This window comes from Biomphalaria glabrata, chromosome 2 (genome assembly GCF_947242115.1).
Source record: "Biomphalaria glabrata chromosome 2, xgBioGlab47.1, whole genome shotgun sequence".
Lineage (NCBI taxonomy): Eukaryota > Metazoa > Mollusca > Gastropoda > Planorbidae > Biomphalaria > Biomphalaria glabrata.
The window spans coordinates 14,820,693-14,834,580 of NC_074712.1; the positions used below are offsets into that span (position 1 = coordinate 14,820,693).

Below are 13,888 nucleotides of genomic sequence, written 5' to 3' on the forward strand. Positions count from 1 at the left end.
TCCATACTTCCAGGTTTATGCTTCTTAATAAAATTCAGTACAAAATAAAATAAACATCACAAGAAACTCTTTCACAAGCTGACAGACATTTTGATTTGAATCATGTATCAATGACTGAATCACTTTGACCCTACCAAGACTAAAATCTCGCCCGCGTGGCAGGAATGATCTAGATTATTCTATATCTAATAATTACATAATTACACTCCTGTTGGACCAATTAAATATGTAAGTAAAACAGATGTTTAACATGTAACAGTGTTAAATTATATATATATATATATATATATATATATATATATATATATATATATATATATATATATATATATATATATATGTATGTAATCTAGCCTATTTATTCCATAAAATTATTTGATTATTTTTCAACCCAACGATTGCTGGGAATCATGAACCAGAAATAGTAGATACTCAATTTTTTATTAAATATATTAAATAGATCATGGGTATGTCATTGTCGCAAACAAACGTTAGATATCGACCTACTATAAATAGCTCTTGCACACACAGGCGCACATAAAGGCTCTCACACAATAAATGATTGCCAGCAGACGTGAAGACATCTATATTTCATTTCTACAAGAGGAGAGCTCTACTGTTTTGTTACATGTGAACATCTAAGGCAGCAAAAAATTATGGTCACTTTATAGGCTATGCTAATTAAAATAAGATTGACAGGTGGTCTTAAGCATGTGACATTCAATACTGACATTGTAATGATTGAATTGATGCAAGCATGATATAAATGACAAGAAACAGTCCCAAACAATTGATGAGAAGGGAATCTAATGACAGTTGACATTCAGGTGTGACAGATTTTAGAATCGATTCCAGAATTTGACAATCTGCTCACCTAACAATTGAACTAAAAAACAAGTTTTCCCTTCAGCAGAAGACGTGGAGGTGTCAAGGACAACCCACTTCAGTTGATAAGTGGTGACTACTTTTTTGGTCATCACCTCCATCTTGACCTTTCTTGACGTCTGCCAAGTACTTCCTGTATACAAATGAGACTTGAAAACAAGCCCCCATAAACATCTCAAGAAAACGATCCGCCAGTCACCAGAATTCGAACTTGGTGTTATCTGGTCAGTTGTCAGCCTTTTTTTTGTTTCATCCACCAATCTTCAGGTCCTTAACTTAATTTATAATTTTATTAAAAGATTAGTGTTTTCCGTTTCCCCCCCCCCCCCCGATCCATGAAAATAATTTCTTATAATATAAGTAAGGAAAGAAAAGAAGGATATCAAGGGCCGATAATTTAAATTCTCACAAAGTATCAGAAGATGTCCGTCTCGTTTAACTCAGGTAAATAGAAACAAGGCATCCAATAAAGGCAGGAATGTTTTCATCAAACAGGAACCCGTTTTACAAGGCCATTTTAAATCAACCTTGACGCGTAGTTCTGGAGACAAAGAGAGAGAGAGAGAGAGAAGAGATTCTGGTATGAGAAATGTCAGTGACATAAGGAGATGACAAGATGACACCTGAGTGTCACGAGTGTGACCTGAGACAGAAACTTGGATGAAAAACAAAAAACTTGAACAAAACTTCCGACTCATTGCCCAATTCAATGAGAACTACACATAGGATAGATACACTCTTAAGTCAAGTGAATAACCCTACCTTAGTATATTAAGACAGATAACTTTTTTATTTATATATATATATATATATAAATCTGATTTAATGTTAAATTGACCATCATAGACTTCCCCATTTGCTGGACATCAACATTGTAGTCCATTCTTTTTTTTTATATTCGGAATAGTTATTGGCAGCTTTTTGATTACAATTAAAAACAAAACAAAACATCATGTTCAAAAAGGGAAGTAATGTCAATATCTATGTAAGCGTGTGCCAGTGCAGGATTTGCTCCCTTTGGTTAGCGAGCATTTCGTTCCAGTGGTCGAGTTCCTTGTTCCTTGCAAACATAAAGGAGCCCAGAACGATCCGACCAAGCTGTTTATCTGTGGATTACAAATGGACGTCAATACAATACGGATATATAAATAACATTTTTAAGCTGGTCGATAAAATACTGATAATGATTATGATGAAACAGGAGCATCCAGGGCCAGATTTGGGGCAATTAGGCAGGGCTACTGCCCCGGGCCTATTCACAAGAAAGGGCTCCCCACAAAAGAGATTTTAATAGTCTCAAAATTTTAGACGGTTGACAACTTTTACATTATCTATTATTATTTATTTAAATTTTGTTTTTCAAATTTTTTACCAATCAAAACTTTCAATCTTACTATTGAATACCATTGCCGGTATGGTCTTTTCAGTTCTTTAGGGTACCTCAATGTCTAAATTTAGATTGCTGACAATAATTCATCTCAGGTAGAAAAATTTCTTCACCATCGAAAAGGTGATTCCCGAATTTACAATGGGTCTTTCTGAGACGTATTTTGCCTTTTTTTGTCTGTATTAGTGAAACTTTTAGTAAGACTGAACTCTTGACTTGCAGCTCATCTTCCAAAGAATTTATGTGCATTTGCTTTCTAAAATAAAGTGTAGGGGCCTCCATAAACTAAAATCCGGCCCTGGGAGCATCAGAACAAAAGAATTAGTCATTAAAATAAGTAAAAAAAAAGTTGAGACACAAAGCAAGTTTCGTACAAGGCATGAATCCATACCCACTTGCCAAAATCTAATTATTGGAGTATTTTATACAAAAAAAGTATATCCTCGAACAGACAACATTACTCTTCATAAGATGTGGTAAAAAAATATGTAGGTCCCAGGAGGTCGTAGACCCTTGACCTGTTTATATCCTAGCTTATCTTTTCAATAAACTACAGACGTTCTTTCAAAAGAGAGGATAATTACGGCCTACTATTCATGTGTCAATCTAATCGCACATATTATTAAGAGACTTAAACCCTGTCACGTCATTGGTTTTCCTTGATTCAGTTTACTCGTTCGATGCTCTATGTAACTAGGGAAGAAGGAGCACTTGTCCTAACATATGGAATTAAAATGTGCCATTACCTTTGGAGTGTTTCTGATAATTTTGTTTGCGTTGTGCTTTTGTCATTTCCGTTCTAGTTCAGTGCCGTTTGTATTAGTAGCATTACACACTGGCTATGCTCTTTGATTTGTTCCCATGATTTATATTGTTGATTAGAGTTGGTAAATCCCCTCCAAAAGTGTTTTTTTTGTATTTTCAATGAACGTAGTAAAAAAGGGAAGTTCCCCTTTCGGACCTTTTGATCTATATGGTAATGAACGGGCCACATTTTAACGATCATCCTAACATACATTTTAGCCCTATAATTAGTGTGTATGTTAAAGTGAAATTAAACGGCCCACAATCTTTCTCTTTCCTTCTCTCTCTCTCTCTCTCTCTCTCTCTCCCAAACCCCCATTTTTTTAAATTATTTTTTTACCTGCACATTTTAATTTCTCCAAGATAGACTTTTGACTTGATGTGGAAAGACCCGCTATATAACGCCACCCCCTGACACACACACGGACATATACTTCAAGTTCGTGAATTCTAGTATCACTTTTACTTATCCCCTTCCCCCTCCCCACCCAACGCTTTCCCACCTACAGCAAAAACCTAGGTCAAATCTCTGACCTTTCTTCGGCTTCTCCATTCAATATTTAATATGGCCTATCTTGCTTTTCGTCCGTAACCAGCACCACCCCACACAAACACACAATCTCACACTTTTCGACAATTTATATTACAAGGACAAATTTTTAATTTATTTTCAGAGAGAGAAAGAGAAAGAGAGAGAGAGAGAGAGAGAGAGAGTACCTTTGCAAATCCCCATGGCAGATTTTTACTTTTTGGTCTTCTGCCCGGAAGAGTTCCTAAATTTAGTGATGCTACTAGTAATGTCACTCTTTAGAGTTGAAGACATTCCATTATTTATGTATCAGTGAATTTAGAAACACTTTAAGCATTTCATTATCTATATATCAGTGAATTCAGAAACACTTTAGCTTCACACACTGATATCAAATATTAATTTTTTTTGTAGCTGAACCAGTGAAGCGAATCGTTCGAAAAGTTCAAGGTACATCTAATTTTTAAAGTTAAAAAGAAATAACATCAATCATCGCCATTATGACACATAATAGAAGATGAATAGCGAATCGTTTCCAAATAATTTGCTGTCAGAAAGATATCAGAAAAGCGTCCAACGAAACAAAAAGGTCTCTACTAGCAGTGAAACCCGTTCAATCAAGATTTCATTTCATTTTTACACATTTCAATTTTAAAGCTTGTTGTTTTATTAAATTAAGAATAAATAATAAGTTATAAATATAGTATGGTCAATTCAAATTATGTAGCAATCCTCAGGGCCTGATTTAAGTAAGAGGCGACCCAGGGGCAGGATATTTGAGAAGGCACCTATACTTTTTCGAAAGTTGAAATAAAAATCTATTAATTGCTAATAATACTTATAGCTTAAAGCATGTCATAGTTTAGCAGAAAGAAATAGAGTAGTAACACATTTAATCAAATGTTTCTTTTTTTATTAATATTTAATATTCATATTTAGTAAAAAAAAAGTTTATATTTTTTTTGAGTTTATGGAGGATAAGGCCCTGGTTGGACAAAAATCTTTAAATACAAAGCTGTATGTAGATCTATCTATTACGAGCACGCAACAAGCAGACACTTCTGAACCATGGCAGTGTTGCCAACCGTAAGCTCTAAAGTATTGACTAAAAATAGAGATAACTGCAGTGCAATTACGAAAGGTAGGAAAATAAAAACATAGTAGTTTCTGACCCGTCAAAATTCGGATATTTTCGTTGTGGATCAACGAATCAGCAACTCAATCATACTTACAATGTAGATCCACCAATCTGTCACTCTGGCACACTATTGATCCACCAATCTGTCACTCTGGCACACTATTGATCCACCAATCTGTCACTCTGGCACACTATTGATCCACCAATCTGCCGGTGTGCCACACTATAGATCCACAAATCTGTAAACCTATCACTCTGTCACACTTTACAGTTTTCAATCTCCACCCTATTACTCTTTTATTCTGGTAGCCTGAGACTTTGCCACAATGATTTGAAACGATCAGATCTCTACACAGATAATCTCTTTCCTCCCCCCCCCCTCCCAACCCCAAAGCTACCTACCTACTAAATCTAACCTAAACCTAAATAATTACGCACACATTTCACTGCACAAAGAGACCAAACAACCATCTTGTTATATCGATGTCCAGCAGCACAGGCCAAGGGCATGAATAATTGAACAGCAACCAAATAACATAATTGAATTGAACACAAAGTGTAAAAAAAAAAAAAACAGGACTTTTTTTTAACGGAACAAATCACGGTCGAGATGTGTACAATCAAGTTTTCCCTGTCTGGGTGTTGTTTTTTTTTTTAATTCAAATAAATAATAGATCTTAGACATTGCCACCACTATACCTACAAAGTGCTGCACAAATTGTTAATTAATCATTGTAATCGTTATCTACCTCGTCGCCTTTGTGACCAACATAAAACAAAAAACAATTGTCAACGTATTGAGATCGTTTCAAAGGTCAAAGTGGATCAACTCTATTATATTCAGCTAATTACATTACATTCAGTCATTTATATTACATCCAGTTCACTCTGTTACAGTCAGCCAACTTTGTTAGATCAACTCTGTAACAGTTTTACAATTTTCATAACATTTCTGTATTCGCGCACTAACATCCGACACCAAATGTGTGAGGATAGGTCAATAAATATGTTACATCGTGATGGCTCATAGATTCACTGTCCAGACAAAACCAAGATTTAAATGAGAACAGTTAAGACCAGAGGGAAAAAAAGATTTATTGATAAAATGTTTGAGTGAAAATGAATTTCTAGCATGGGATGACATGACTAGTAGAATATCAGGTTGTAGACACTCGTGTACAATGTCTGCAACTAGACCTTTCTAAGGATTGAACCCTAACCCTAACCCCTAACCCTAACCCTAACCCTAACCCCTAACCCTATGTAACCCTAACCCTAACCCTAACTAGCCACAACCAACAATCACAATGCTATTATTTTTGTTTATTTGATTACTAAACGTCGAGCTTCTATGTAAAGATTTTATTGAATGAATTTTTTTTCAGCTTATTGTTATTAGTTGTTTCTCCAAGCAAAAATATTTCTGTCTGGATATAGGCTGTTCTAGATTGAATAACTTGTATTATGATAATTATGGTATGTTTTGTTAACTGACCGTAATCGGGACAACAGCGGAAAGGTGCGTTTATAGGGAAACAAATATTTATTAGATCTCTTTCGTTGAGCATATCAGTTATTTGGTCTAGTATCACTAGCTAGTTTTGAGGACCACTACTAGACTATATTAACCACTACCTACTTTGTGAGGACCACTACTAGCCTATGTGAACCACTACCTACTTTGTGAGCAGCGGCGGACTGAATGTCAAAATCGGCCCGGGTTTTCTATGCCATTCGGCCCACAAATTCTATATCATATGATGGGCATCCATTTCTAGGTCTACCTGTTATCAAAATCATCATATTAAGTTTGATAATGTATCGATATGTATGCATACAGTGAACTCTGTATCTTTATACGAAATATAGACCTTATGTTGCTCTTTAATCGCTAAGTATGTAGGCCCTAAAAGGATGAAGCCTACTAGTAGCACTGTCTACGGACGAAGGTCATTACATTATTTCGGAAAATGTGTTAAATTAAAATGGTATTACACTATAGAGTCTGTGAAAGATTTGCTTTTAGGTGCGGCCATGTCGGTTGCACTACCGGCCCATTTGGGTACTGGTCCATCGGGCATTTGCCCAAATGCCCATATAGCCAGTCCGCCCCTGTTTGTGAGTACCACTACTAGCCTATGTGAACCACTACCTACTTTGTGAGGACCACTACTAGCCTATGTGAACCATTACCTACTTTGTGAGGACCACTACTAGACTATGTGAACCACTACCTACTTTGTGAGGACCACTACTAGCCTATGTGAACCACTACCTACTTTGTGAGGACCACTACTAGCCTATGTGAACCATTACCTACTTTGTGAGGACCACTACTAGCCTATGTGAACCATTACCTACTTTGTGAGGACCACTACTAGCCTATGTGAACCATTACCTACTTTGTGAGGACCACTACTAGCCTATGTGAACCACTACCTAGTTTGTGAGGACCACCACTAGACTATGTGAACCACTGCCTAGTTTGTAAGGACCACTACTAGCCTATGTGAACCACTACCTAGTTTGTGAGGACCACTACTAGCCTATGTGAACCACTACCTACTTTGTGAGGACCACTACTAGCCTATGTGAACCACTACCTACTTTGTGAGGACCACTGCTAGACTATGTGAACCATTACCTACTTTGTGAGGACCACTACTAGCCTATGTGAACCATTACCTACTTTGTGAGGACCACTACTAGCCTATGTGAACCACTACCTACTTTGTGAGGACCACTATTAGACTATGTGAACCACTAACTAGAATGTGAGGACCACTACGTTAATAGATTATGTGACCCACTAACTAGATTGTGTGGACCAAGACTGGAGCAGACCGCTTACCTTTAAGTCCTGTGTTGTGTTGCATGACACTCAAGTTAATACTGGCCGAGTCCAGGCTGCTGTTGGCCACTTTGAACGTGAAGGACTCATTAAAGTTTGGATTGGTGGTCTTCTTGGCCAGTTCCGTCTTCTTCACTTTGACCGGTTTGTTCTGGATCATGAGCGTAATCTTCACGTAGGCATCTAGTAGACGAAACAAATGTAGATAAAAAGTAGGCAGAACAAATTAAGATAATCAAAGGATATAGGTCATAGATCATAGTAGATAATGGGTCACAGTAGATACAAAAAAATAATGGATAAAAATGATTTTAATAGTTTATAGATCAAAGGATTTTCGGTTTACTTTAAGAATAAAAAGCTGGTTTCGTCTTTCCGTGCTGCCTTTAGGCGCTTAGCCAACACAGCTATACTTGAGTTGGGATTCGAACTAGGACACCCTTGATAGGCATCAAAGTGTTTTTGTCACTCAGTCACACATCCCAAACCTTCCTTTTGTTTTTCTCTCGTTGCACTCTCTCTCTCTCTCTCTCTCCTCCGTCTCTGTGTCTGATTTTCTCTCTCTCTTTCTCAACTGTTTATCAGCTTCCTATTTTGACAACTTATTGTAAGAGTCATGTTTCAAACTATCACCCAGGCGATTACCGTCAGTTTAAAGATTTTGTTTGTACCAATTCAACAGGACCATTTGACCGAAACATTACACTGCTCGACTAATCACCAAGCTAAGACGTAACCTGATCAGACGTCCGTGGCTTCCTCCAAACCTCTCTCCTCTCTCTCTCCCTTCCTTCACAACATCACCTACCAATCTGACAGTCTGACCAAGACACTACCAGCCAGTCAAACGTCTGAAGGTCGACCACCATCCTATCTGATATCTCCTCTTATACACATTCCAGGCACGTCCGAGACGAAAGTGTATGGTGGAGGAAGGGGGGGGGCACCTTTGTATGGATGTGTTAAACGGGTTTCGGCTGATGTTCCGCCCAGGGGGGGGGGGGGGAGGGGAGAGACAATTTTACACAGGGTGAGTAGAGTTGTTGTTTTTTTTTAAAATAGTGAGACAAAGCCGTTTGACATCGTTTGTAACTCCTGCCGTACCGTGAGGTCAGCTGGTGTCGCTTAGATGTGCCAGTCGATGCCCGACTTCCGGTAGCAACAAACTGATCTCCAACGTATCTTGTTGAAATCCATTCTAAAGTCAACCAGCTTAGGAAAAGATTCAGACTCAAATAAAACAATTACCGCGAAGCGTTTTGTTTCCAAATTTGTCCAGTCGCCACACAATGAATGCATGGATACAAATACACTCAATTACAAAATGAAAAAAAAAAAACAAATGAAAAAATTTTAAACAGACAAAATCTAATTTAATTTTTTTTTTACTTTCAATTTTTATTCTCATTTTTCTCATTATCCGCCTCTCTCTCTCTCTCTCTCTCTCTCTACTCCCCCCCCCCACTTTAACATTCTTGTTCTTCTTCCGCACTAGAGAAATGCTCTTCCTGATCGATACATTATTATTATACTTCTGCAGTGGATCTCACATTGTGGCGAATCCTGAGAAGTCACTTTACACAATGTCACTTTTCATTAAATCATTATGCGGCCACGACATGGCCTAAATTGTGCTGATGTGCCAAAAACTCAAACTCACTATATCATTTTGTCTCTTTTCATTAGGACATTTTTTTATTAGGAAACTTTACACTATTTCATTTTTCACTCTGTCACTTTTCACACTGTAATCGTGTTATTTTTCACTATGTCACTTTTCACTATGTCACTTTTCACTATGTCACTTTGTCACTTTTCGCTATGTCACATCACTTTTTTAATAAGTCACTGCCGGAAAACATTCTTGAACCAAAAAATTGTTACACGATGATAATGTCTAGGTTTTTTTTATGTTATTTTTATAATTTGTTCAAAGTTTAATAGTAGGTCAACATCAAAGCCGCCTCTCTCTCTCTCTCTCTCTCTCTCGCTGATTTAGTTACAGCAATATTTATATTCTTAATAAGGCATATATTAACTTGTATTAGTGCCAGGGCTGTTTCAGCGATTATCTTGTCAGATAAATTCCGAACTCGATCCGGAAGTTTCCATTTCCAGCTTGAACATCGCCCCTCCCATTCTTTCAATACAGCTGTTAAGAAAAACGATAATTAATAATCGATACGGATTCTCATAAAAGGCGGTAGTATTGTCGATTCGATACTGCGAGTTGTTCAAGATCAAATCGATACTACAAGAAAAATGCCTGACGTTTTCTCAGTTTGAGCCAAACTTCGATACTAATTTAAATTTTGTCGATATTTCTGGCTGGCCATTCTGACCTTCACCTTAGTTCACTTTCAATGTTTCGTTCTAAAAGAAAAACAAAATGAGTTCAACTTAAAAAAAAAAAAAATCTTATCAATGGGTTCCGAGTAAGTTAATATATAGGCCAATGGAAATCAAGGGCTCCGACAAGCAAGACTCATGGGCCCAAATATTATAGAAATACTAGTAGACCGGTGGCGTAGCATACGCCTCTATTTTGCATGGCCGGCCTTAGGCAAATGCAACCTATGCGAGTGAGCCCCGCACTTTCATATGACCCGTGCTAATTCTAGGTGTATAAATTATGAAATTAAACCATTTTATAACATAACTAACTTCCTGCGGCCTCCTGTCGATTTACCAGGAGCTCCTGAAAATCTCTTGAAATTGCAAAATATACGAAAAAGTCCTTGAAATATCCGAAAAATACTAAAATCTTTCGAAAACTCATACAAATCACCAGAAATATATAGACAAAAATTGTCATTTTTGGGTGTCGTTCAACATGGAAAACGCCAATCTTTTGCGCTATAAATAAAACGGCATTATGCAATACCCGTAATTGTGTAATCTGGTGAAAGAAGCTTCTCGCTCCTCAAACTAATGTAGAATTACTTGAAGTCAACGATTCTCAAAGATAGATTGAAACATTTGGTAATTCTTGCTATTGAGCGTGATCTATGTAGGAAACAGAATTCTTATGATATACTATATGACTTCGCTACATGCAAGACTCGTGTGGTAATTCTGTGCGTAGTAAAGATTGAATAAAATTCAAAGACAAATTTATTTTCTAATACAAACGCCTAAATTTCATTTATTATCCGTATCCCTACCCAAACTTGGCCCCGCGAAATCCGTTTCGCATAAGGCCCCAAAATGGTTGAGACTGGCCCTGCTTTTTAGTGACGGATGAATACAGAGTAGATTACTTGTTCTCCTCTCCCACTCTTGTTTTTTCGCAGACCACTTCAACAACGTGGGGTAGAAGTAAAAAAGAGTGATCTTTCCATGACTTCTTGGTCGAAACAGTTAAGTCCGGCCTTGCTATTTTTTGACGGGTGAATACTACTTGTTCTCCCCCCCCCCCCTCTTTTTTTTTCGTAGGGTTACTCTAGTCCGACTTTCAGAAATAAAAGAGTGATCTTTTACTTCATGTCCAAACTCTTGAGCCATGAAGAGAATTATATATATAGATTTGATTAATAGTGAGACCGATAAAGTGAGAGATAGACAGGAATTAGAGAGAAAGAGATAGAAAAAGAGAAAGGGAGGGGGAGAGAGAAAGAGGAAGAAAGACAGAGAGGGAGAGAGAGAGAGAGAGAAAGAGAGCGAGAGAGAGAGAGAACGTGAGAGAAGGAGAAAGAAAGAAGGAGATAGAGGGAAAATGAAATAAAGTAAGAGAGAAAGAAAGAAAGTAAGATAAAAACAGATAGAGAAAGAAAGAGAGAGAGAGAGAGAGAAAGAAAGAAAGAGGGAGAGAGACAGAGACAGACAAGGGTTAAAAGACAGACCGCGTGGAGAGTCAGAGAACTAAGACACATTAAAAATAATACATACAATTCTGTAAAGGTTGAATCTTTTCATATCTAATTTTATTTTTAATATTTTAAACATTGTTATTTACAAACTACTTGATTGCTAAGGAATTCATCTACTTAGAGATTTTTTGTTTGCATATCTTTGTATAGATGCTTAACAGATTTTAATTTCTATTTAATATAATCGTATATTACACAAAAAAATTGCTAAAATTTATCAATAGTTTAGGTGAGATTAAAAAAAAAAAGTTTGGATCAGTTTGGTGAAGTTGTATATCTGAACCAATATTCAATGGCAATTTGAACATGTTTGCTTGAACATGCCTAATGAAAAATTCAATTGCGACCAAAGATCATAAATTATTAAAGTATTTTACAGACTTCGATGACTGTATGAGTTCCAAAGATCCTGTCACTACTAATGCTGATGAAATCGTAAATTTCAGGGCGTCAATCCGATGATTGGGATATGTGCGTTATTTTGGTCAGCCATGTTTTTCTTCGAATGTCTCTTTCCTTTAGATTCTAAATCTAGGTCTTGAGGTCTTTGCATAACATTCATGCCTCTTTCTGAAGCCAGTTTGTGCTAGATTCACTTCATGCTATGCTCTCTTAATTTAACAACTCTGGTTATAGAGAAACGTTCCTTGAATTTGTTCATGTTGTATTCAAAACACGAGCTCAAGTAGTCCGCCTGCTTTAGAGAACCAAGACTGCAAAACATCTTTGTTGCCAACTCTGGTAGAGTGAGTCAGACCTTGTTCAGCTCATGAGATCAAAAGTCAAAACAGAGCAGCAGAATGAAATATAAAGTAGTGCAGATAAAAAACAAGCATTTGAATCAAAGCAATCATTGTTTTTGAGATAGAAAAAAATGGGCTTCTTTTTCGGCTATTTATTTTGAGACAACAGATGGGAAAAAATCTGGCCTGAAGTACAAACAATGCATACTGATGGAAGAGCTCATTGTGTATGCATTGACTCAAAGCTGAGGAGCGGGAATCCCGCACGAGCCACGTTGGCTCACTTCGACGGGACTTGCTCTTCAGGTGACGCGAGGATCATAGAAGCTAAACAGAGATTTGACCATTACTGATAGAAGGAGAGGAGAGAGTGCTGCAAAGTGGGGGGAGGAATAGGGCGCCGGGGAAAGATAAGCTAAGGAGAGTGGAAATAACGATATTGGTGATCCATAGTAATGACAATGTTCTGTGAAGGAAACAGAAGGGATGCGGATATATTGACATGATTAATATACTGTCCTAGTGTAGTAGAAACTATACCCAAACATGGCGATACATTATCTGAAACATAGTGATACATTATCTGAAACATAGCGATACATTATCTGAAACATAGCGATACATTATCTGAAACATAGCGATACATTATCTGAAACATAGTGATACATTATCTGAAACATAGCGATACATTATCTGAAACATAGTGGTACATTATCTGAAACATAGCGATACATTATCTGAAACATAGTGATACATTATCTGAAACATAGTGATACATTATCTGAAACATAGTGATACATTATCTGAAACATAGCGATACATTATCTGAAACATGGCGATACATTATCTGAAACATAGCGATACATTATCTGAAACATAGCGATACACTATCCCGAACATAGCTCTACATTATCCCAAGCATATCGGTACATTATCCCAAATACATTATCCCTAATATAGCAATGCACCATTCCAAGCAAAGCAATACTCTATTCCATACATAACAATACATTATCCTAATCAAAAGGATACATTACCTCACACATTGTAAATGTAAAATGTATATATTGGCACTAGCCAAATCATTTAAAAGTATTGCTATTAATTAACATAAACTTAACGAAGACACACAAAATTGCATAGCAAGCAATACTCGATGTGAAACACTGTCCAAATGTATAAGATGATAAAATAGGAAATCATATGAGTGTGCACATAGTTAATTATATGTATCTAGCTGTTCATCAAGCTTAGCTTATTTAGAATTCATTGAAATGCGCTATTTAAGCTATATAAACTGAATACGACGGAGTGCGTGAGTATACATCTGGGTTCACTTCTCCATAAGATTCGGATTAAATTTTTATTTATAGTCTGAATACTATTGTCTTCAAAAGATTTGTTAGTGAAAACTGGGCGACGGAAACCAAACGTCATGCGTTCTCTGGATACTTTTGTCTTCAAAAGATTTGTTAGTGAAAACTGGGCGACGGAAACCAAACGTCATGCGTTCTCTGGATACTTTTGTCTTCAAAAGATTTGTTAGTTAGAACTGGGCGACGGAAACCAAACGTCATGCGTTCTCTGGATACTTTTGTCTTCAAAAGAGTGACTAGTTCTTAAAGAGATTACTCAAAACAAGAAATAGTTAAAATCTAAATGTTTGCAGACAGAGAAAGCGA

General features: G+C 36.8%; 1 protein-coding gene across 4 annotated transcripts in view; it reads right to left on the minus strand.

The window, feature by feature from the left end:
• Nucleotides 1–330: 330 nt before the first annotated feature.
• Nucleotides 331–13,888, minus strand: part of LOC106059824 (synaptotagmin-15-like) — a 289,123-nt gene continuing 275,565 nt past the window's right edge. For 2 of the 4 annotated variants that reach the window (XM_056019265.1, XM_056019266.1), the window contains 2 exons: nt 7,595–7,777; nt 332–1,991 (listed from right to left, as the gene is read on the minus strand). In XM_056019265.1, the coding sequence (XP_055875240.1) occupies nt 1,867–1,991; nt 7,595–7,777 (308 nt within the window). In that variant the 3' untranslated portion in view covers nt 332–1,866. Of the gene's footprint in view, nt 1,992–7,594; nt 7,778–13,888 lie in introns of all 4 variants that reach the window. The other 2 variants (XM_056019263.1, XM_056019264.1) reach the window with 2 other exon arrangements.